This window comes from Phocoena phocoena, chromosome 1, assembly GCF_963924675.1.
Source record: "Phocoena phocoena chromosome 1, mPhoPho1.1, whole genome shotgun sequence".
In the NCBI taxonomy this organism is placed as follows: Eukaryota; Metazoa; Chordata; class Mammalia; order Artiodactyla; family Phocoenidae; genus Phocoena; species Phocoena phocoena.
Genome location: NC_089219.1, coordinates 15,210,589 through 15,236,424, shown reverse-complemented (window position 1 = coordinate 15,236,424; position 25,836 = coordinate 15,210,589). Strand labels below are relative to the sequence as shown.

Genomic DNA, 25,836 nt, shown 5'->3' with positions numbered 1-25,836 from the left:
GGAGTCATTTGAAGGCCTCAGCCAAAGTAAGTTCTCTGCCCTGCTAGTCTAACCTAAGTCACCGACAACTTCTGGAGGGTGCTGGAGAGTGTTTTGAACAGCAAAATCCCCAAACAGGGCTTAACTAAAAAGAAGTTAAGTGCAGCATTTTATGGGATTTCATTTTCACAATACTAAGAAAATTCAGCGAAGGGTCAAGTTACCTTTTATCTCTCTGAAGGCATCTTTCTAAATCCAGAATAGTAAGGAAGAAAAGACACTTACTTACTTAAAATGTGAACGTGAAAAGCCTTAGAAATCCTTCCAGACACCCCCAACCCCCCCACCCCAAATCAATTACCTCTTCAGACTTCTTCCTGAGCAAAATCTCAGGACTCTCTTGACTTCTGCCTTTACAACTATGGCTTCTGCGCTCCACGCTATCAGAATCCCAGAACTGTATCATAAGCACTGATGATACACTGTCTTCTCGTTGTCAAGAAACAAGTACAAACTACTCAGCAACACTACAGATTTTCCAGCAAAGCCCAGGCCTAATTAACAGTCTGGCCTATTTATCATATGGCTTGAGTGCAAATGAACCAACAGCACCTGCATCCCATCTGAGCATCAGAATCAGGAAGAAGAGAAACGCAGCTGTTTAATTTCCACCCTGACTACAGGCCACAACCTTCACATCCTATAACTTTGGGAAAACACTTCCTGAATTATTTTCTGATTAACTTGCATTAGAAGAAAGTTAATTCTAAACATGTACCTGAGTTGGACATCATTTATAAACTATCCTGCGTATGAATGTCTGTTTGAAAATGAAAGAGAAACAAAGGAAACTTGTCATTCTGAATTTCTAGCAATTAATCTAAACTACTTCATGAACAATTACAGTGAAACCCCGAGTGTTAAGGAAAGATCACGGGGTCACCGAACTCCGATTTTCAGGGCAAATAAAACCACACTTAAAAAGGCTTTTTTTGACCTAACTATCCACCCCTAAAAGTCGATATTTTAATTACGGAACATGAATGGCTTCACTGCACTTTCATTAAATAAGACACATCACTGACAAAACTGAACAAAAAAGGAGGCAGCTTGAAGGAAACTAACTCAGTGTGTGATTCTGTGGGTTGAGTTTCGTTTTGTAAAAGGATGGCCTCGCTGGAAAGCCTGGCACACGGCCCTCCGCTTTCCATTCCCTTCTCACAACTCCCAGGAGGCCAGAGTCAGATGTTGAGAGCCGCGAAAGTCTTCACCAAGGTGACCTGGGTGCTCGCGTCTGCTTCACTTCTGTTGTTGTCCCTGTGGCTACTCCTGCCCTCCAGGGCTTTGTGGCGGTGCCTCTCCTCCTGTCGTCTCTTCTTCTCTAGTCGCTGCTGTTCTCGCCTCTGTTTGTTCGTGACCTGAAAGAGAAGACTGCCACCTGAGTCGCCTCTGCACCAGTGGACGGGAAATGCAGGGCTGACAGATGCAAAGGGTACAGACTGCCTTTCAACGAGAACAGAGAAAACCCGCCTAACAGACCAAAAATGATTTATTTCCCATTACTGCTCAAATTTACATTTAAATTTACACCCTTTTGCTGAGCTAGCAAACGAAATCAATTCCATTCTCCTCATAAACCAATTCAAAATGACCTAAAGAAATATTAACCCTAGTCCAGCAGGAGGTAACACTCAAACATGCCACAGGATGCCTTCCTGTACATAATTTATTGCCCCAGGGGATCCTAACAAAATCCTCAGAAGCTTACCACATCTTAGCCTCTGCCTGTGACCTTTTACATTACCGTTGCATTTTGAGTTCAGAATTTCCTGGTGAAAGCCTTTACGATAAGTTCCAAATTCAGTAAAATTAATGGTGTCATATACTACTTGTGGGAGTGGGGTTGGGAAGGGAGCAGTACAACCTTTCGGGGAAGCATTTGACAATTTACCAAAAGACCTTAAAAAGATTCAAATATCCATGCCCTTTAACCTGTTAATTCCTCTTCTGGGATTCTAGCCAAGCAAATAACGCAAAATACTAAGACTTATACACAAAGATGTTCACTGAAGGTGATGGTATTTACAAAAAAATGGGATTCAATCACATGGGTTAGCATGGAAAGCACCCACACACGCAGTAATGTGAGGCGGGAAATGGAGCCGATCCGCGTGTATGAGTATGAATTCACAGTATACTTCCTTCTAGCCATCACTGCAAAGTCCAGGCAGGACAAAGTGAGGTCTTCCTTCCACTTCATGATGCACTTCCCTCACGCACTCCCTGTATTTCCTACAGTAACCACTTTCATAGATCAAGAGAAAATCACACACTAAATGGAGCTCCAAGTTCCCTCCACGCCACCGAATTACAGCAGCCCACCATTTGCCCTTGCAGCCCCATCTTTCCTACCTTTGGGAGGTGATTTTTATTTGCTTTGTTTTCTTCACTAGGGCTGGCCCGAGACTTATCATTTTCAGTTCTGCCTTCATTTAAGCCCTGATTTCCAAAGATTCTGGTGCCACTGCCACCCTCCTCCCATAAAGGGTCACACTGCTTCAGCACTCGGCCACTGGACTCAAGGTTCTCCTCTGCATCTTCCGAAGAAAGATATTTTGTTAAATTGAAAACCTAAGATAGTTACACAATGCGATTATTGTTAAATGACTCCAAAATTACCCGGGTCCCTAGATCACTGGCATTTGGAGAGCAAGTTTCCTTGAGGCAAAATTCTAATATCAAGTCAATACAGTGGGGAACATAAGGAAAAACTAATTGGTAAAAATCGGAAGATAAATTTTAAAATAACCTGTTGACCACCAGTCTTATCATCAGCTTCCTACCAGCTGAGTGCTTTGTTTTGTTAGATTAAACCGCTTTTTAACATGAATTTTTAGGGGGAAATCTTTCATTTGTACCCCAAAACCAGAAAGGAAACAAGCTCTAAAGCTGTGCTCTCCAATACAGTAGCTACGAGCCACACGCAGCTATTTAAATTAAAATTAAATAAAGTTAAATAAAATTTTAAACTTAGTTCCTCAGTCGGTCTCGCTTAGCCACGTGTCAAGTACATACCATATGGGATAGCACAGACACTGCATAGCATTATTTTAAAATCACAGAGACCAAGTTACTTACAGCTTTCTAAGAAGGCATAGCAAATATGTAAGGAGGATAATAAAATACCCAATTAGAAAACTCTAATGCCAGGAACAGTATGTGGCACATGTCTGGCAATAAATATTGAAATCATTTAAAATAAATAACTTGAGAAAACAGTTCATTGTTAACAACTTTTTTCCTTCCTCTGAATCACAGAATTAAACTCAGTTCAAGCAAAAAGAAATTCTGAATTATCACCAGTTGACAGGTGCCAGTAATTTAAATATTTCCATTAGAAAAATAATTTTTCTCTCCATTCCATTTCAATGATCATTTTGGTATTATAACGGGATCTTATTTCTAAAAGGCTAAAGTCTTCCCTGACATTTTTCCATTCCTCCAAAACTGAGCAAGGTGGCCTTTCCATGCGTTCCCCTAGCAGCCTGTACCCACACTTCATTATGTCTTATTATACCAATTTACTTATCTCTCTCCACCAAGCCCCTCCCCACCCCAGACTATACTCTTTCTGACACAGGGCTGGCACCTAGTAAAAAACACCTGCATATATAAAGCTGCTGAATGAATAAATAACAATATAATTATTACCTGTCACTTGATTAAAAATAAGTACTTGGAAAATCACCAACATAATCATTTTGAAACCTTATAAATATCAATCATGGACTTACTATTTCTTTTCCCCTGGTTCATCTGGAGCATGGCAATTATCGCAGATTCAATATTATAATTTTCAGCTTCCAGGTTCTGGACTATCAAATTAAAATCCTATGAAAGAAACAAAGGAACAAATCAAGACTCTGGGTATACTCTTCTACCTACCTCTACATCAATAATCTGACAAACAATTTTATAAACTTTTGCATGTAAAAGTGTAAGTGGACTCAAGCAATGCGCAGTCTATTCCTTAGAATGTTAATAAAAAGCAACCTATCCTAAAAATAAACAAAAGGATGTCATTGAGGCAAGGTTTCAAGACCTTCCGTTTAGAACATGTCTTAATTTTCAGTAAGGTTAATCACCTGAAATAACCATTTAATAAAATGAATTCTTATAAAACCGCACTAGTCAGAAAATAATAAACCCACATACTTCCTTAGGATTTTGAACAGTATTGGATAAAGTCTAGCAAACAAGAGAGAAATGAATGAACATCTCTCATTAAACTGTATCACATAAGCTAATTAAACTACAAATATCATGGGTCTGTTTTGGCCCATCAGGTGTTAGCATGCTAGAGGGATGCCACAAAACTAGCAGATAAACTAGGCACAGCAATGCCTGTCTATAAACCACTGTTACTGCATGACAAATACTAACTGAACATCCAGTTGCATTGCAAACTTTCTGGACAGCATCTTCTACTTCATCTCTCAGGTCATCTTCAAAGTCAACTCCCTTTGTTTTGATCTTCTCTCTTTTATTTGAGTCATCCTGATGAAGCATCTGAAACTGAAGTACACAGAACGAGTAATAATCATGAACTCTAGCAAACTGTGCTCAGAACCTGCAATACAGGAAGACCCTCTAATCTCAAAAACATTTAAACAGATGGGACAAGATTCCAGCGACAATCTTAAAGGAATAGCAACCACTAGGCTAAATTTTATCCAGACACTGAGATTCCAGGCCACAACTGAAGTATTAAAAAGAAAGGCCCAAGATACGGGATAAACTGTTCAGTAAAAATGGCATTAGAGCGCCTACAGCTTCTAGAGACCAACATTTTGGCAATGACTGCTGACTCAGACAGCACGTATCTGTCTCAGCCAGTTTCCAGAGCTGTGAGCTTAGTTAACAGAATCGATCCTCTACGCTAGCACCCAATGAGCTTTTTCAGCAGGACAACTCATCTTGAAGAAACACACATACAACTCTCATCTGGTTCCCTAGGCCCTGTTTGATCATCAGCAAGCTTCAATGTGCTGGAGCTCCTGTCCCAACCAGATTATCACAGGTGAGCGTGACTCATTTAACCTCACGTGCTACCACCACACTCAAGGGTACCTGTCAAATTCTAAAAACTTGAAGAGCCGCTCACTTGGTATCCACAGGCCTTTACAACCTAAACCCATTTCAGAAAAGCTAAAATCATCCCTCTGTGGCTCCCAATCACTTTCTTCCCCTGCCGGCTATTAATGCAGGGAGATAGGAAATGAGCAAGGACATTTCCACTTTCTGCATGTAAAAGTGTAAGTGGACTCTAGCAATGTCAGTCTATTCCTTAGAATGTTCATAAAAAGCAACCTATTCTAAAAATTTACCCTAACCATTTGGCTATGTGCAGCAAGTCTTTGAAATTCATCCAAAGGAAATAATGTCAAGTATAGAAGGAATTTTTGTTAAAGCGCTCCTCACAGCGCCACTAAGAGTGGTGGATAACCAGAAACACCTAAAGGTTTCATAGTGTGAGTGTGGTTAAATAACCACGGTAAATCCACAGAATGGTGCTTCATTCCCATTCAAGTAAGGTACACAGCAAGGACTTTCACCACCACCATGATTATTTAACCATGTCTTGGAGGTAACAGCAATGCAATTAGCGCCCCCCCAAAAAAAAAGAAAAATTAGAAGTATAGAACTGAAAAGGAAGAAGTTATTGCTATCTGCAGATAATATAATTCTATACCTTAAAAAAAAAAAGAGAAAGAGAGAGAATCAACAAAAAAACTACTCCAAACAAAAAGAATTCTGGAAAATCCTATGTTTATAAGGAATGTAAATTGATAAAGCCACTATGGTAAACAGTATGGAGGTTCCTTAAAAAACTAAAAATAGAATTACCATATGACCCAGCAATCCCACTACTGGGCATGTACCCAGAGAAAACCATAATTCAAAAAGACACACGCACCCCAACGTGCACTGCAGCACGGTTTACAATAGCCAGGACGTGGAAGCAACTTAATTACCCATTGACAGATGAATGCATAAAGAAGATGTGGCACATATATACAATGGAATATTACTCAGCCATAAAAAGGAACGAGATTGGGTCATTTGTAGAGATGTGGATGGACCTAAAGACTATCATACAGAGTGAAGTAAGTCAGAAAAACAAATACCGTATATTAACGCATATATGTGGAGTCTAGAAAAATGGTACAGATGAACCAGTTTGCAAGGCAGAAACAGACACAGATGTAGAGAACAAACGTATGGACACCAAGGGGGGAAAGCAGCGGGGGGCAGGGGCGGGTGGTGGGATGAATTGGGAGATTGGGATTGACATGTATACACTAATCTTTTAAAGTACATGTATCTTTTAAAAAGAAATAAAAATAACAAGCGCTGGCGAGGATGTGGAGACAGCAGACCCCTCAATACGCTGCTGGTGGGAACGTAAAATGGTGCAGCTACGCACTGTGGAAAACAGTGTGGCAGTTTCTCAAAAAGTTAAAGATAGAATTACCATGTGATCCAGCAATTTCACTCCTAGATATACAGTTGGCGGGTCTGGGCTACACGGTCCACTTATACAGATTTTTTTCAGCAGTTAATACTACAGTACTACACAATTCACGACTGGTCAAATCCAAAGATGCAGAACTGCAGATACGGAAGCTCAGATACAGTCAACTCTAAGCTATACTTGGATTTTCAACTGCACGTAATTGGCAGCCCTGACCCCTGTGTTGTTCACAGGCCAACTGTATATCCAAAAGGTTGAGAATAGGTACTCAAATACGATACACACATATTCATAGCAGCACTATTCACAACAGCCAAAGAGTATGAAACAACCCAAATGCCCGTCAACAGATGAAAGGATAGACAAAATGTGATATATCATGCAATGGAATATTATTCAACCTTGAAAAGAGCAAAGTACTGATAAGTGCTATGACATGGATGAACCTTGAAAATATTATGCTAAGGAAACCCAGACACAAAAAGCCACATAGTGTGTGATTCCATTTATAAGAAATGTCCAGGATAAGTAAGTCCACAGAGACAGAAAGTAGACTGGTAGTTGCTGGGATAGAAAAGGAATGGGGAATGACTGCTTAAGGGGCACCAAGTTTTCTTCACGGTGATGAAAATGTTTTGGAACTGGATGGTGGAAGTGGTTACACAGCTTTATAGGTGTTTTCAGTGCCACTGAATCATATACTTTAAAATGGTGAATTTTCTGTTGTGTGAATTTTACCTCAATTAAAAAGTAAGAAAATTCTGTAGCATAGCTGGGTATGTACATAATTAACATTTTGTTAACAAATCTCATATATACAAATATAAAGGGGAAAAAGATCCTTTCCTAACAACAGGAACAGAAAACATAAAACATCTAAGAATAACTCAGTAAAAAATGGGAAAGAGCTATATGAAAAAAGTGCTCCCGCAGATCGCCAAAAAGTCAACGAAACAAATAAAAAGCTTATCAGGTTCCTGGCTAGGAAGATTCAACATCATAAAGATGAAAATTTTTGCCTGTTAATCTATTAATTTAATGAGATCCAATAAAAGCAAATTATCAACAGGACTTCTTTTTAACTAGACAAACATATCCTAACACTCATATATAAAACAAAAAAAGCAAGAATATACAGGAAATCAAAAAAAAAGAAAGTAACGACGAGTGAAGAGTTCTACTAGATTTTAAAATACACTGTTTCTTAACTAAAACAATGAACACATTAACATATGAAGAGTAAAACCAGTGGAATAGAACCAATGTCTAGAAAATAGACCCAACTACACATGGGAATTTATTATATGAAAAAAGCAGCATTTTAAATCAGTGGACAAAAGACATGTAATTAATAAACAGTTTTGGGTTCAACTAGGTAACCACAAGGAAAAAATATAAAGTTGGATCCATACCTCACACCTGTATATCAATATAAATCCCAAATAGAGACAAGATCTAATTTCTTTTAAAAAATGAAAGTACAGAAGGACTAAAATAAACTATGGGAGAATTCTTTTTAACCTCAGAGTGGGAAGAGCTTCCTAATCATGACCCAAAACCCAGAAGACATTTATATGTTGTCTTGAAAACTTGATAAATTTAGCCACATAAAAATTTTAAATTCCTTCAGAGCAAAGACAACATGGGAAAGAATAAAAAGACAAATGACTGACTGTGAAAAATTTGCAACTCATACCACAAATAGAGGCTAATTTCCCTAATACATAACGATTTCCTAAAAATCATTAAGAAAATTGAACAGGAAAAAAATGGACAAAAAACATGAATACAGTTCACACAAAAAAGGACAAAAGTAGGTTTTAAACACAAGAAAAGATGCATAAGCTCACTAATAAGAAAAATACAAATTAAAGCCATGTTAAGAAAACTATTTTTTCCCTAACAGTGACACAGATTTAAAAACTTGATAACACACTGTGCTGGCAAAGGTGCAGAAGAGACACATATTGCAAGTGGGAGTGTAAACTGACTAAGACTTCTACAGAGAGCAACTTGGCAATATCTACCAAAATTATAAATGCACACGTCCTCTGATGTAGTAAGAACCTTCTAGGAATTTATTCCACAAATATACTCGCACATGTGTGAAGAGATACACATATAAGGCACTGCATGTTGTTTGTAAAAGCAAAGTTTGAAAGCCATCTAAAAGTCCATCAAAGGGACTATTCAAGCACATTATAATGCATCCATACACTAGAATACTATGGAGCCGTTTAAAAAGATTTAGGAAGTTCCTTATGTACTGCTATGAATTAAACTCCGAGATGTGTTCCATTCGAAAAGCATGGTGCAGAACAGTATACAGAGGATGCTACAGTTGCGGATAGGAAGAATGTACTCCAGCAAAAGTGAAATACATGCACATACTCACATATTTGCTTGATATGTAAAATATCTCTAGGTAATTTTATGATATACTAATAACATTGGTTGCATCCAGGGAGGTAAACAAGGGTGAGAGAGTGACATTTACTTTATTTTTTTAATTACAAAGAAAGTGTCTAATAATGTGAGGAAAGGCTTGTGAAATAATGTTAATGGCAAAAAAGCAGGAAACAAAGCTATACAAATACGAAAACAATACCAAAAATTGTTGATTCCGTGCATTTTAAATTTTCTTCTCTACTTTTTCTATAGTTTCTGAATTTTAGATACAAAGCATGGATTAATTTTAAAACATAAAAGTTACTTTAAATGTTTATATAAATTATATTCATGCAATCATAGCCATCAGCTGTTAGGGAAAGCAAAAGAACAATAATTTTATCTGCTGCTCTCACCTGAACTAACAAAATTTTTTTAAAAAAATCAAGCCCAGAGATTCTTAAAGGCAACTTTCTATTAAAACATCACTGGTTTTTAGCTCCAGGGCACACAGCTCTCGACCTGGTTCCTGCAGGGCTGAGAACAGAGAAGAAAACGGAGGCTTCACTCACATCAGTCTGGAGGTGTGCAGGCGCTTCTGAGTTGTCATTGACCCTCCGAACGCTGTCATAGTGCTCTCCGTACCGGTACGCGATGTGTAACTCCTGCACGTTGCTCTTATCCGTACCACGAATCTGCAGGCAAAGGAAGGGGAGATGCCAGCGCGGATCTGCACAGTGTCCACTTCAGAAGAGAAACGCCACCTGATTGCCCAGGAAGCCCAGTCAACAGGCTCTATATAGAAGGAACTGGGAATATGACTGCGATACGTCCTAAGCAATCGTTGAGTTATCCTTCTTCCACTCATGTATGTATGATTCATCGTGCTTTAATGTGCAACTATATGGATGTAAATCCATACAAAAATGCATATTCAAAAACCAGGGGCAGATTTACCATGAAGTTAAATAAGCTTAAGTTTCAGGAGTGTTAGTACCTCTCAGCCCCTCAAATGCACAGGTCCCTTCCAAGAGGGAAGGCCCAGGGGCAGAGGCAGATTTGTTGGGCTTGAAACTCAAACAATTTGGGACCCTCTTCGAGAAAAAGAATATAAAATTACATATATAAAATTGCTAGAACTCCTCCCAAGGCCTTGAACGGGGCTCCATAAAAATGAAGGACCTGACACTTATGCTTCACTAGCTTCACAGTAAATCCACACTGTTTTTTTTAACAAAAATACCATTTTTCATCAAACGCATACTGAGAAACATTAACAACTCAAAACATCCCACTTATATCAATTGCAAAATAAAATTATACACAGTCAGGCAGTACTACCGCACTGCACAACCTGGAAGCACTGCTCACAAGGTGTTCCGTGTGAATGGTGCCCTGCAGCACAGCCCAACCAGAATGGGGCTCCCTGGAGTCATGCAATACAGACGGCCCGAAGTGGAGCCTGGGCATCCCCCCCAAACCACCAACTCTGCAGAAGCTCTACAGTAATTCTGAATCTGTCCTTTAGAAAGCCCAGTAACTGTCTATTTGTTAAAACCCCAAAATATCAGCACCTCCTTCTTGTTTCTGCTGAAAGTCACAGGCAGTAAGATCCTATTATTAATTTAAACAATATCTGTGGTCTAAAACCACAGCAAAACCATGGAACAAACAGGAACTGCACAGGTCTAGAAGTCAGAACCACGCAAGTTTTCTCCAGGTAGAACATCTAGGTCTCAAAGGGCAGAGGGTCTGGTTTTGACACATGCAAAACAGAGAGAGCACCATTCATCTCCCAGGAAGACTACTGGAAAGGAAATTAGTTGATCAGAATCTCTGAATGACATAATCCCTAAAGCACGTATATATTTAAATAATAATAACACTACATATGCATTATGAATAAGAAAAAATAACTTGACGAACAGTCACCGAATTGTGATGCTCATGGAGAGGGAGACCACAGAGGACTTTCATTTTCTAAGTCACACGTGTCTCTCTTGTTTACAGAAGCATATATTCCATTTGTAGCCAGAAAAAAAAATGTGCGTTGTGAGTATAAACCTCCTCATTATTAATGTAAGAGCTCTTACCCATGATAGTAGCAACCAATTCAGTTTCAATTCTCAAATTTTATAAGGTGCTTCACTGGGGTGGGGAGAGATGGGGAAAACCTAGTAGACAATTCCAGTATACAGGAAATGTATTTATTTTAAAAACATATACTCTGAATGTTTAGCAAGAGGACACTACAGAAATAAATGTATTTGAAAACAAAATCTAGTTATGCAGAATTATCTTCCACAACTACCTAGATAATTAAGAAACTTTAAAAACGGTTATCAAAGGAGGAGAAGGCAACCTGCGGTTACTGAGTTGGCCCTGAGTATACTCCTTCAAGAAGAGGATCGTTATGCTGTATATTCAAATGATTTTGATGACTTCTGCTAAGCAGTAAAGATTTCAAGACAAAAAATTGGGACAACGAAAGAGGTAACCGGTCTTCTTGGCTCAAAGACATCCTTAGAAAGAGAGCGCCTCACTAAAAATATGATAGCTCTCCCCGGTGTCAGTACATGTGACAACACTACCCCAAAGATCAGCACATACAGATATTGTTTCCCATCCTGCTCACTGTATCCCTGCAACGTAAAGTCCTTACCAACCCATGGAGTATCTAATTTATTTTGTTGTAGTGTAATTTTTGTTAAAAGGACATTATGCCAGACACAAAAAGCTATATACTTCCATTTATATGACATTCTGCAAAGGCAAAAACTGTAAGAGACAAATCAGATTAGTGGTTACAAGAATCTGGGAGTGGGGGGAGGGGACTAGTGACCGCAAAGGGGCATGAGGTAACTTTTTGGGGTGGTGGAAATATACTGTATATTGATAGTGGTGGTATTTACATGACTATGTTTGTCAAAACACATAGAACTATACACCAGAGAATGGTGAATTTTGTTACATGTAAATTATATCTCTATAAATGACTTTATTTTTAATGAGCAAAGGCTAAGCAAAGGAAAAAGCAATTTACAAAGAAATATATATGCAGGTGATATGGGAAACCGATGAGGAGCAAAGGCCATTGGTGCCTTGATAATAATATAATATACAGGGATACACAGTGTGTATATATACACGTATGGATGTGTCTGTGTGTGTGTAGACTTGCTTAAAACGTGTGACATTGTGATAGTCTCTTCCCAGTCATACATGAATGATTTTATAGTTAAGAGTGTGTGTGAATAACAGGGATGCACACTAAAATGTTAATAGTAATTATCTCTGGGGAGTATGATGACTCTGAGTGATTTTTATTTGCCTTTAATGGGCTTTTCTGAATTTTGAAATTGTTCTATAATCATTATGTTTTACTTTCTAATTAAAAAAAAACAAAGTTAGAAATGGGGGAGTAGTGGAGCAGGGGAGAGAGGAAGACTGATAGGAATCACCTGACCAGTCTCCAGGAGCTGAGCCACAAAGTGAAAAGCTGAGTGCAAGGAGGACGAGTAAGGGGTGGCAGTCTGTGTACAGTTTCACCCCGACCTCTGACCTTCTGTACTCCAGAATGTTCGGTTTGATGGACTGTTTGGGAAACTAGGGTACTTTAGAATAGAATAGCAAAGGTAAAGGAGGGTAAGGCAGGCCTAAGCGACCCAGCAGCAGCGTGCTCTGCCATCCCACAGCACAAACGCAGCATTTGTTGTAAAATCTTACTTGCTGTAGAAAAACCATTGGAACCGCTATGTATAGCCGGGCAGGGCACAGAAATAGAGCTTGACACCCTAGGCCATGAAATAAATTTTGTTGTTCAGAAATTCTTTTTAGCAACAGCTATTATAGTGAATTTGGTCTTTGTTTTCCTCCATCTAAAAAACAAAAACATATACATGGAACAGATATATTTCAAACTAGAATATGTATGCAAATCCTTTAAATTCTCACTGAGGTATTTTTACAAAATTATCTAAGTTATTTCCACAGGAGGCTCTCCACCCCAAACTACCCAATTAACTGACTGCTGAGTAACATTTCTGGCATTTTAAAGGTTTTTGAATTATACTTCAGACTCCATTTGTAATGCAGAGTTTAACTCCAAGCCACCACAAGCTTCCCATCTTGGGTTAAAGTTACCCTGCATAGTTCAATATCGTAAGTCAAGCCCCATCATCTGAGGACATCCCCAAAGCTAATTTATAAACAAGAGCTTAACATGAATTCCTGAATAGGGGACCTACCTGCCACAAAGGGGCATTAAGTTGATGAATCACCACATTCAACTGATGATTTCTTGCGAAGGCTACAATTGCATCATTGCCAGCAAATGTTCCAGGCTTTGCCAAACTGGCCACTGCATGGAAAGAGAGAAAGAAAAATGAAGTCTTTATCATAGAAAAATCCAAATGCAAACATGCTTTGGTATAATTTAGTTCTAAATAACGAGAAACAGTGAACATACCTGAAAAAGTCCATTAGCTTTGTCAGTCTACGAATTGAAGCTGGTTAAACAGTACATAGACTCCTACTCAGAAGGGCACCAATCACTCATAAAAGAAAGGACTCATTTATTCATTCCTTCAATAGACATTTTCTAAATGCTTCCTAAATGCCTAACTCTATGAGAGACATTGGAAATGTGACAATAACCATAACAGTTTGCATTAATGATGCTTATTATGTGGCAAGCACCGCTCTACTCACTTCTCACATTCTTTCAGATTTTATTAATTTCTTCTCACAAATCACTTTTTTTAACGTTTTTATTGGAGTATAATTGCTTTACAATGGTGTGTTAGTTTCTGCTATATATACATATACATATAACCCCACATCTCTTCCCTCTTGCATCTCCCTCCCTCCCACACTCCCTATCCCACCCTTCTAGCTGGTCACAAAGCACCGAGCTGATCTCCCTGTGCTATGCGGCTGCTTCCCACTAGCTATCTATTTTACATTTGGTAGTGTATATATGTCCATTTATACACTACCACTCTCTCACTTTGTCCCAGCTCACCCTTCCCACTCCCCATGTCCTCAAGTCCATTCTCTAGTAGGTCTGTGTCTTTATTCCCGTCTTGGTCCTAGGCTCTTCATGACCTCTTTTTTTTAGATTCCATACATATGTGTTGGCATACGGCATTTGTTTTTCTCTTTCTGACTTACTTCACTCTGTATGACAGACTCTAGGTCCATCCACCTCAAATCCACTACAAATAACTCAATTTCATTCCTTTTTATGGCTGAGTAATATTCCATTGTATATATGTGCCACATCTTCTTTATCTATTCATCTGTCGATGGACGTTTAGGTTGGTTCCATGTCCTGGCTATTGTAAATAGAGCTGCAATGAACATTGTGGTACATGACTCTTTTTGAATTATGGTTTTCTCAGGGTGTATGCCCAGTAGTGGGATTGCTGGGTCGTATGGCAGTTCTATTTTTAGTTTTTTAAGGAACCTCCATACTGTTCTCCACAGTGGCTGTATCAATTTACATTCCCACCAACTCACAAATCACTTTTAATCCTCAAAACGATCCCCTGAATAAAGGTATTATCATGTACACCATCTTATAGATGAGGAAACCAAGGCACACAGTGGTTTGCAACTGTGTCCAAGGTCACGAGCCAGTAGAGAGCAGAGCTGAGTTTCACCCCAGGCATCCTAAATCCAAGACCCTGGCTCCTGGCCACTCCATTACACAGCCTGTCACAGTTTGCCCTGAAGGAGTTTATAACCAGTGGGGAACAAACAACAAGAAATTGGACACTGCTGATGTGTAGGTGCTTTAGGAAAGAAACATGTAGTAAAGAACGTGGTCTTACCCAAAGAGAGGTCTGGCCTTTACCCGCCCTCCACTCCTGTGAGAGAACCTCTAAACCCTTGGCATTTCCCAAGTGATAGGGGTGTCTTTGTCATCCACAGTAGGCCCCTCAGCCTCAGCTGACAGCTGATGCTAAGTTTATGCTCGAGGCGACTCATGGTGGACCTCTCTGGCCGTGTGATATTAGAACGACCTGGGGGACTGGGGAGCTGGAGACTGAGTTGATCCACTTAGGCAATCGATCAATAACATCTACATAATGGAAGCCCTAATAAAAATTCTGGACACTGAAGTTTGGGTGAGGGTCCCTGGTTGCCAATACTCTTTGTATAGTGTGTAACCTTCCCAGATTCTACCATTTGGCTAATTTTGATCTGTATTCTTCCCTTGTAACACACTACAACTGTGAGTATAACAGCCTTCAGTGAGCTCTCTGAGTCTTTCTAGCAAATTATCAAACCTGAGAGTGGTTCTGGGAAACCACAAACTTGCGGCTGGCGTCGGAAGTCAGGGAAGTCTCGTGTAAGACCGTGTCCTTAAACCTTGCAGCTTGGCTAACTCCAGGTGGGGAACATAAGCCAGTCTGACCAGTGGGGAGGGGAGGTAAGGTGTACCAGATAAGCTTCTCAGCTGAGACGACTACGCTGCTTCCCAAAGGGCAGGTAAAAGACAGACACACAGAAGAGGAATGGGTGATGTTCCAAGCAGAAGTGAGGAAGAGCATGATGAGCTGTGGACTACACGGTATTGGCAGGGACTCAGAATGCTGAGATGGCAGGGTGGGGAAGCAAGAAAATATATTAGGAAATGACAAGAGAAGAGGGTAGGGAAAGAAGAAAATCACAGATCAGAAAGGGCTAAAGAGTTGGTACTTTCCTGGGGTCAACAGGGAGCTGCCAACAGGCATTAGACAGGGGAAGACCTATTTGATGTCCACTTAGATCACCACTCTGGCTGCAATGTGGAAAACAAACTGAAGGGGTCAGGAGGCAAACAGTATTGAAGAAATCTAGGCAAATGGCCAAAGAGGCCTGATTCTATGAGACAGGAGAATGAGAAAAAAAACATTGAGGTAGAAGTGACAAGACTTAATGAACGACTGGGTATGAGGAGGGAGGGAGAGAAGGCATTAAGAACATTCAGGTTTCTGATCTGGGTATCTGTTTAGTTAGGGAAAAGATGATGCCGATTCTCCAAAGCCACAGTCTAAAGGAAAGAAAGAATCCTAAAGACACAGCCAGATGCAAGGGTAACCAGGTCCTGAAGAGTTAAGTGAGCCATTCAATGATTCAGTCAACAAATATGAGTGCCTACCATGTGCCAGCCATTGCCACAGTGGGGAAAAGACACAGTCCCTGCCCTCAAGAATATCATAGTATAACAAGGTAGGTAGACATTAAAAACGTAACTTGGGGCTTCCCTGGTGGCGCAGTGGTTGAGAATCTGCCTGCTAATGCAGGGGACACGGGTTCGAGCCCTGGCCTGGGAGGATCCCACATGCCGCGGAGCAACTAGGCCCGTGAGCCACAACTACTGAGCCTGCGCGTCTGGAGCCTGTGCTCCGCAACAGGAGAGGCTGCGATAGTGAGACACCCGTGCACCGCGATGAAGAGTGGCCCCTGCTTGCCACAACTAGAGAAAGCCCTCGCACAGAAACGAAGACCCAACACAGCAAAAATAAATAAACTAATAAACTCCTACCCCCAACATCAAAAAAAAAAGAAAACTATAAGAGTAATAAATGTAACAAGTCTAGTCTTCAACTGACACACAAGCAGAATGTGCAGACTTCTAGGTTTCTTTTCCCTTCTGCTATGGCAGTCAGAGTCACTTCCCACTTCTATGATACTCAAACTCTTATAAAGCACCAACCAAACCAACCAGCAGGCACGCACAGCGACATTTCTTGAAAACACCTTCCCACCGTACACCTAGGGTCCTGCCATACCCCCAAATCTACCACGTGAACATCACTGAAGATGTTCAAAGTCACAAACTAAAAACTCTCTTCACCTAAAATACTTTAATTGGATCAATGACACAACTCATTTTATATGGCATTAAACTCCCAAACTTGCTCCATACACCCACACTTAATTTGTAAACTGGTGACCATCTGATTAACCGGTGTCTGCTAGACAAAAAGTGACCCAGGAAGAGACCGTCAGAACTCCGTGGCTATGACTAGAATAAACTAATCGCTAGGAGTTTCGCTACTGTTTCTGTTTTGTTGCTTGTGCCTAATGAATGAGTTCTTCCCCACTGAGGAAAGAGAAAGGCTTTGGGATCACAGATAGCTTCCCTCCCAAATGTCTTCCTCCTGCTGCCCTCTAGTTTATTAACAGTACAGCAACTTGGTCTTTCCCCAGGCAGAAACTTCAGAATCTCCTTTGTCTCCCCCACCCCTCCCCTCCCCCCACCACCTCCCAAGTCCTGTCAATTATATTGCCAAACTGTGTCTTGGTCTGGACGCCACTCATCATCCCCAGTCGCTGCCTCGGTGGAGACACGCTTATGCTTTCATCTGGCCAATGTGCCGAGCTCTCTAACTCATCTCCCTTCTCAGTCTCTCTCCCCATCCTCTCCTGACATGGTTCCCAGAGTTAGCGCTCTAAAACGCAAAATGATTCTCTTGCCTGATAAGAGACAGACAAGACTGTGAGACCTGTAATGAAAATGTTATTTGTAAAACATATATATATCAGCACCCAGCACAGTAGATTCTCAGTAAATATCTGTCAAAATCAAAGCTTAAAAGCTAGTATTTTCTTACTAGCTTTGAGCCTATTAAGGAACTAATTTAAGTCACTAACTGACTTGCCTCAAAGAAACCAGGTTGTGTTTGGGTTTGGGGGGAAAAATTAAAATGACTTTATTGATTTTTCTGATTACAAAAGTAATGCATGATCATTTAAAAATCAGAAGAACCTACAGAAGATAATTTAAACACTCATAGTCCCATCATCCCCAGATGGCTGACACTTATTAAGAACTTATTTTAATTGTATTAACTAATTTAATCTTTACCAAAAACCCCTATAAATTAGGTCCTATTATTATCTCCCCTTAATAAAAGTTGTTGAAAGAGTGAGTGGTTTCTGAAAAATAGATGGAGCTGGGCATTAACCATATAATGTTAGTATCTTTCCAGACTTCCTAATTTGGTTCTGTGTGCACACACCTTTTAAAAACAGGATCAATCTATACACACTATTTTATAACCTGCTTCCCCGCTCCCTCCCCACCACTAAATAAGAAGTCACGAATAGCTTTTCAGGTTAATTAACATCAACATTTTTTTTTTCAGATTTTACTTATTTATTTATTTATTATTGGGGCCACACCACACAGCTTGGGGGATCTTAGTTCCCCAACCAGGGATCGAACCCGCGCCCTTGGCAGTGAAAGCATGGAGCCCTAACCACTGGACCACCAGGGAGTTCCCAACATCATTTTTATTAATGGCATCTACATCTAAACCTAATGATTCCCAACTGCCTAGCACGCTGCCTATTATGGAGCAGACAAATAAATACTTGTCGAATAAATGAATGCCATAATTTATGTAATCAAACCCCTAGCTGGAAGGGTAGGCGATCCTGATGGATTTAATTACCCAATGCATTTACTCCTGGAGGATCCAGTGTCCCACGGTGAACCTACCATGTTTCTCAAAAGGAATGTCATCTTCTACAAAGGGTTCAAAATCTTCTCTCTGCTTTATCATGTAGTCCACTGTCTCTTGTCGGTGCTTGAGGTGATTTCGCGAGTGTCCCTCCAACTGATCACCAAGAGCTCTGAATAGGCAATTGCTATCAAAACAAAACTCTGGTCAAGACCTTTTAAAAATGAACTTAGTTCATCTAAAACAATGATGCTCCATGCTAGGCCATCCATGGAAATCTTTCACACAGAAAAGAGATAAAGCCTCAACTCTGACTGTCCAGGTTCCTCTCAGATACCAGGGGGGAGAGCACTAGGGAAGATATTCAATCACATTACCTTTTGAGAGGCATCAAGTAAGAATCCTATTCCCCACTTACCAGCTGGCTGACTCAGGAGAGATACTGAACTTCTCTGTACCTTCGCTGCTTCAACAAGTGAAGTTTGGTGATATACTAACCACCTGAAGACAGGGTCCAGACACTACAGGCCATTCCACACCTAAGGGCTATGACTCCCAGATCCCCTTCCAAAATAATAAATCATATCTACTGCCTCTTTTCTGAAACCCTTTTCACTATGGCTGCTCAGCTATTCACCTAACAAGTACCAAAAGGATAGCAATTTGTCAAGCTCCCAATAGAAACAGCTGAGCTGAACGTCCTCTCTGAGTCCTAAGGACACAGTGGGGAAAGCTGTGGGAAGAGCACCTGGACAACACACAGGCATAGTTCACAAGGACACTCTCCCTCCTCGGCTCATCACCTCTCACCCAAGGGCCACAATGCTGTCCTTATTCCTGCCAAATGGAAACTCTCCAAGTTTTCTTTCTGTTTTGTTTCTAAAATTAAAATGCTGGTAATAAATTGTAAGAGTTATCTGTACTTTCAAACCCCTTAAAGGCTTCTAAAATTCCAAACTATACCACAAACACAGAGCCCAGATACACAGAGACTGAAACAAGACAAACACAATCTGGTATCCTCAAAACTAAGGAAATAGCCATTCTGAAGCCAAACAGTTGTCTACTTTCACACCAAACGGTTTACTCTTCCAAATGAAAACCTATGATATTCTAATTCCAAAATATAAACTCATCACACTTCTGGAAGGACTTCAAACCTAAATGTATAGGTGACAGAGGTTTTCTGTTTTTCAACTCAGAAAAGTGAGTTTTCAACAGAAAGTTATTGAGAGGTAGGAATCTCTTCAAACATATAAGGAGATATATATATATATATATATTTTGTGTTTGTTTGTTTGTTTTCGTGGGGCGAAGGGGAGAATTTAGACAACAGATTCTACAAACTAGAATCCAAGAAACTCTACATCAATCTGGGGCAACATTCTAGAAGGGACTGGAACATAACAGTTCTATACACTAGAATGAGGGATCTGTTGCTAAAATCTAACAATGGCAGTCTTTTCTCAACCACAGGAATAAAGTAAGCTAATGGATAAGATGTTCTCAATTTTAAGCTTCTCTCTCAAACTTTTCTTAAAACTTTAACACCTGCCACCACTAGTTCATTCTTGAATCCAGTTTAAAAGAAGGCATGATTTGCTGCAAAATTACATATTTAGTTGCTTTACATTTGACATCTCAAAATTCATGGTGTTCTGCAGAAAGTAACATGCTTTCCATGAACTTTCAGCAACACAGGCAAATGTTCTCCACATAAGCCAAAAAAGTAGGTATCAAACTGTATATACTGCATGAGTGCAAGCATGTTCGTCTGTATACTATATACACAGATGTAGAAACACATACAAATGTATGCAAAGAAAAAGCGCTGAAACCATCACTTAAACAGCTCTTACAATGTGCCAGGGACTGTTCCAAACACTTTATATGTACTAAATGTGTTTAGTCCTTACAACTCTATGAGATGGGCACTATTACTATCCCCCTAAGGTAACTTGCCCAAGGTCACAAAATCAGTAGGTGGTGGACCCAGGATTCAATCCCAGGCACCAAAACGTTAGTAACAGTTATCCCTGGGGAGTGGAATTAGGATTATTAGTTAAACTTAGTTCGATATACTTTTCTATATTTACCAAACTTTCCTTGAGCTCACTAAAAACAAGTAGTCAAAATGAAAAATCAAGATAGACAAATCACTTCCTTTTCTGACAGAGTTACAAGATAGTAGCACATGAAATGTGAACAAACTCTACGAACAACCTCGGTTCCCTTAGGGAGCCCAGCAAGCGCACTCACGATCCTCGTGAGAACAGTGCGGCCAGGGCCCAAAGGGCCTCTAGGAGATCCCAGCTGTTTCCTGAGTCCACACCCTCACCCAATACACTACAGCAGGGCTCCTCACCACCCCACACACTGTTGACATTCTGGAATAACCCTTTGTCCTGTGCACTGGAAGATGTTTAGGAGCAACCTTGGGCTCTACCCGCTAGATGCCAGTAACACCACTACCACCATGTTCCCGCCAGTTTTAACAGCCAAAAATATCTCCAGCCATTATTGCCAAATGTTCCCTTGGGGGAAAAATCATGCCCACTTCAGAACCACTGCACTATAAGGATATATGTAAAGTCTTGCATTTGAGTTCACAAAACTAACCAATTACTAACCAATTAATTAAGTGTTTTGGGTGCTCAGTAATTTAGCATGAGACAATACTGCAACGTTAGGCGTTAAAAAAATTAATGGGCTCTTAGGCTGCAGTAATGGCAGTAAGTATGCAGAAGTCGGGGGAGAGGGGGTCAGATTTTGTTCTGTTCTTTGAGGTCAGACCCCAGCTAAAGTACTGTATATGATTCTAGTTACTACATTTTAAGATAGGTTCAGATGAGTTGATGTGGCTTTAAACTAAATAATATGAAGAACATAAACAACGAGTGACTTCTAGCCTAAAGAAAGCTCAGGGGGACATGATAGCTGCCTCCAACTATTCGTCATGGTGAAAGGGATATTATCCTTGTACAATAAAACTAAACTAAAACAAGGAAGCTACAGGGACATGGATTTTGGCAAATAAAAGGTAATTTTATTTTAGGTCTATAGAGACGGACTGCACAGACTAAGGATTTTGTACATTTCTATTGACAAGCCTCAGGAATTGCCTACATGTGTGTTATACAATATGGTTGCCACTAACCACAGGTGATTACTAAGCACTTGAAATGTGGTTGATACAAATCGAGGTGTGTTGTCATTGTAAGAGACTTAAACTTCTGGACATTATTTTTAAAACTTGTTTCATTTTACCTTTTTAATGTGGCTAACAGACAAATTTTTAATTATTGTACATATGTGGTTCCCATTTTATTTCTATCAGACAGTGCTGGTCTCAATCACTGATTCTCGAAGTGTGACCCCTGACCAGCAACATCAGCATCACCTGAGAACTTGTTCAAAATGAAAATTCTGAGCCGCCTAGGCCAGCCCCAGCCCTACTGAGTCAGACACTCTGGGGCTGGGAACCCAGCAATCTCTTCCCTCTGAGGGTTTAATGAGCCCTCCAGGTGATTCTGTTGTATGTTAAAGTTTGAGAAACACCAGTCTAGACTCTAGACTCCAAATCAGCAGTTCTCAATTATACTGTACATTAAAATCACATGTGGACATTTTTTTAAATTATCCCTAACCAGGCCCCACTGCCTGAGATTCTGGTGTGGCTGATCTAAGGGAGCGCCCAGGCGCTGTATTTTCTCCAAAGTTCCCCAAGTGATTCTATTGTGCCACCAAGGTTGAAAACCACTGAGCCAGACACAAAAGGTGAGGCTGCTGTACAGGTGATGCAGATGCTAATGGATAATCAGACAAGATGACAAAGTGTGAATGCCCTTCTAGCACTAAGATCCTACGATTATAAAAATAAGGTAAAACTTTCACCATAAAACAACCTGAGACAGAGACAAATGGCTAAAATTAGTGATTCTTTAATGCTTTAATATTGGAACAGTACTAATTAGCAACGTACTCTGAGGCTACATTTAGGAAGATACAACTGGATACAGTTCAGAGATGTTAATATTGTACTGCCTAATCCAATTAGCGATTCTTTTCACGCTACATCCAATCATGCTTTTAAGGACAGCATCAAGGTTAAAATATTTCTTGTTTTGAAACGGAATCCAATTTATGTCCACCCTCCAGATAACACAACAAATATGAAGGCGGGCCATGATGCATTACAAAAATCCGTAGGTAGCTCCCTGATTAATCTATGCTACATTGATTTCACGTAAAGGCTACATTAGAGAACACCAGCTAATTTCTTCCCAAGTACCCGAAGGTTCCAGAATGCTACAAGTGCCACACTGCCAACAACGAATACGCCTATATAGTGTGAGATGCTATCTCAGGCTACTCAATATTGTAATCAGACCAGAATGGAAAGACAGAAGAGTGGAGATTGTCAACTATTTTTTTATTACCGTAACTTTATATTTCACCAAGCGTACTCAATAAATGTTAACAACTAAAAGAATCTGTTGATGCCCACTAACCTGTAACATACACAGGAAGCACCACCCACTGCACAGTGATAAAGCCTGTCATCACCATATTCCAAAGTACCACAACACTAAAGAAGGCTGAACAGTCCATGGCACCCATGGGAAGAATTTGTGAACAGAAAGGGGTTAGCTTCATGGAGCCCCCAAAGGAGAAATTATCATTATCCTTTTATCCATCTAACATTGTCCAAAGTATAGGGACGTCAGAAGTGAGAGACGTGAGCATTGCAGTCAAGCTGGCCTCTGCCTCTGCAGCCTCACTGCCGCTGACTTCTACCCTTGTACCCTATACTCCTGTCATCCTAAACAACTTGCAGATGTCTCAAAAATAATGTGCTCCTGTGCCTTTACATGTATTACTCCTCAGCCTGGAATGTTCTCTTGGCATATTTTTATTGGATTTTTATTGGTCCTTCATGACCCAGTCTGAGTATGACCTCCTCTGAAAGGCATCTAGCACACGGTAGGTTTCGATGAACGTTTGATGAATGAACAAGGTTTCCCTGACCACTTCTGGGAGTGTTGGCAACTTCCTTCTCAATAGTACCACTATAATCGGTCACTGTTAAGAATATATCAACTTGCATTTTAATTATTTATATCATCCATTCTTAAAGTGTGGCCCAGTTTGGGAAGGGAGGGTATCTCTGAGAAACTTTCAGGGTATCCATGAGTCCAAAACTAAGATGTTATTTATCTTTTTCACTCTCATTCTCTCACAAGTGTCCCGTGGAGTTTTCCAGAGGCTACCTGATATATGATACTCGATGTTATCACTCTGAAAGTTAATATAATGTGTGTTTGTGTATTATGTTTTTAATTTTTATTTTACTTCCTAATATAGTAAATATTGATACCTATAACCCACATAAACAAAAGCTCTTTGGAGTTCTCAGTAATTTTTAAGAGTGTAAAGGGATCCTAAGACCAAAATGTTTGAGACCTGCTGCTATGTCTCTCTTACTAAGCTTGAACGTTATCTTAGTCATCAGTGTGTTCCCAGCATCTCTGTGCTGCAGTTCCCGCTCATAAGCAATCTTCTGTTGAGTACTTCAGTTTCCTGGATACCCTGCCAGTGGGAAGCCCATGCCCAGTACAGCAGACACAAGCAAACCAATCATTTGCAAGGAAGAAGCAGACCCCAGCCCAATCCCACCGGAAAGTACTCAACTGGTATTTCGGTTTATAGAGCAATGTCTTGTGCTTGTGAGTTTGCTTAGGATAAATAAGGCCCTGAATACTTATTAACTATATTTGACAAAAATCAAGGTACTAGGCTAAAAGCAAGACCCAGCAAAGCAAGCTTTTAACTGTAGCGACTCCACTAAGAAAACGCCTCTCTGAGGGGCCCTGCTGAGGGTCTAGTTGGCCTCCCTCTATGATATTTTTATCATTCATTCATTCAACAAAAATGCCCAAATGAAGAGAGGAACAAAAACAACCAGGCTGTTATTAATACTATCTCTTCAAGAGTGCCACACTCTGGCCTCCAGACCCCCTTTTACCTACCCCTGCAATGGGGATGTTAACTGATCTCCTGCCCTCTCCCCTACCCTTTCTCTCCTTCCCTCCACGCTCCTGGATCCATATGCCCCTTCCCGAGGCCATTCTTCCTTCCCTTCGCCCAGTCCCTCCCTCCCACCCCGTTTATTTATCCCGTGTTCCCTAAAAAAGTTGGACACAGATTCCAGTCTAAACTCCAAGCAAACTTGGGTAAACGCCATTGCTTACAGAGAAACTGAAGCCCATATAAGTAAGAATTAGAGAAGCTGCCTTCAGCTCAGTAAACAACAGGCCCTCACAGACCTAATTTCCCAAGCGTAAAAGGAGGGCAATATCCAACAGTAAGGACTCAAAGGAGGCCAAGCGTTATACCAAGTGGGGCTTACGCCTTTCTACTCGTCTGATGGTCATTATGAACGCTCTCCGCGCGGTCCTGCTCTTCGGCTGACTGGCTCCATCTCATTCGTTCAGGTCTCAGCTTAAATGTCACCTTCCAGGGGGGCCTTCCTGAGCACCGATCTAAAGGAGACCTGCTCCAGTATTCTCTCTCAGGACCCCTTTACAGTTTGCTTGGAGCCTTTGCCACGATTAGGGCAACTGCGGATTACTCGAGCGTCTCGAGGGGAGGGGCCTGGCCGCCTCGCTCGCCGCCGGACCCCCTGCATTAGGAAACGGCTGGCTCGCAGCTGGCGCTCGGGGCCGCCCGATGAATGGATGGGCGAGAACCGGCGACGGTCGCCATGCCCGGCGGGTCCCCCGGCGCCGCCCCCCGCGCTCCCGGGCCCGCCTCACCCGTCCCCCGGCACCTCCCGCAGCTTCAGCCCCAGGGCCTGCAGCTGGTTGGCGAAGCTGACGAACTCCTCCTCGCAGCCGCCGCCGCCGCCGGGCTCCGGCCGGTTCCGCCGCTCCTTAGCCAGGGCCCGACGCGCCGCCCGCTCGTCCCGCTTGCGCTCGGCCTCGGCTTTCCGGCTGCCGCTGCCCGGCCGGCTCTTCGCCGCCTGCTTCCGGGACATGGCCTTGGCCCCGCGGCCCGCAGCGGCAGGAGGGAGAGCCGCAGGACCGCCGGGCGGCCGCCTCAGGTGCCGAGGAGGCGAAGCGTCGTAGGCTACGGAACCCGGCGACGGCGACACTGCCACCTCGCCTGCGCCGGCGCCGGGGACCCAGGTCATGTGATGGAACCCCGCCCCTCCGCCCGGCTAGGCTGACAGGCGCCATAGAGAGCTCGCCTGGGAGGGCTAGAGGGGAACCCATCTTTGTTTGTTTCGCTCCTCCCTCTATCGGTGGTACTCCAAGTGAGCCGCCGGTGGGACCAGAGAGAACAAAGCAGGAAAAGGTCAAGGAGAGCCGGGGAACTAAAGCGCATACACTTTACTTAATCCTGGCGTTCTCTGCTTCTCTACCTTCCCTCATAACTCAGGGGGAGGTAGCCCTTGTCCAAAACTGGCTCCTCTTG

General features: G+C 41.4%; 1 protein-coding gene across 1 annotated transcript; it reads right to left on the bottom strand.

The window, feature by feature from the left end:
* Positions 1–1,220: 1,220 nt before the first annotated feature.
* Positions 1,221–25,396, bottom strand: OTUD3 (OTU deubiquitinase 3). Its single transcript, XM_065896885.1, has 8 exons — positions 25,176–25,396; positions 18,399–18,547; positions 13,150–13,262; positions 9,475–9,597; positions 4,423–4,554; positions 3,774–3,870; positions 2,392–2,576; positions 1,221–1,397 (listed from the first exon to the last, which is right to left on the bottom strand). The coding sequence occupies exons 1-8, from the start codon at positions 25,394–25,396 to the stop codon at positions 1,221–1,223; spliced, it is 1,197 nt and encodes a 398-aa protein (XP_065752957.1).
* Positions 25,397–25,836: the final 440 nt, after the last annotated feature.

What these genes read in the sequence shown, in the direction of transcription:
- OTUD3 (XM_065896885.1), bottom strand. Translation starts at nt 25,396, where the DNA reads ATGTCCCGGAAGCAGGCGGCGAAGAGCCGGCCGGGCAGCGGCAGCCGG. An exon ending in CATTCCTTTTGAGAAACATG is followed by an intron (nt 13,263 to 18,398) that starts GTAGGTTCACCG and finishes CTTTCCATGCAG; the next exon opens with TGGCCAGTTTGGCAAAGCCT. An exon ending in GCAATGCAACTGGATGTTCA is followed by an intron (nt 3,871 to 4,422) that starts GTTAGTATTTGT and finishes TTTCTTTCATAG; the next exon opens with GATTTTAATTTGATAGTCCA.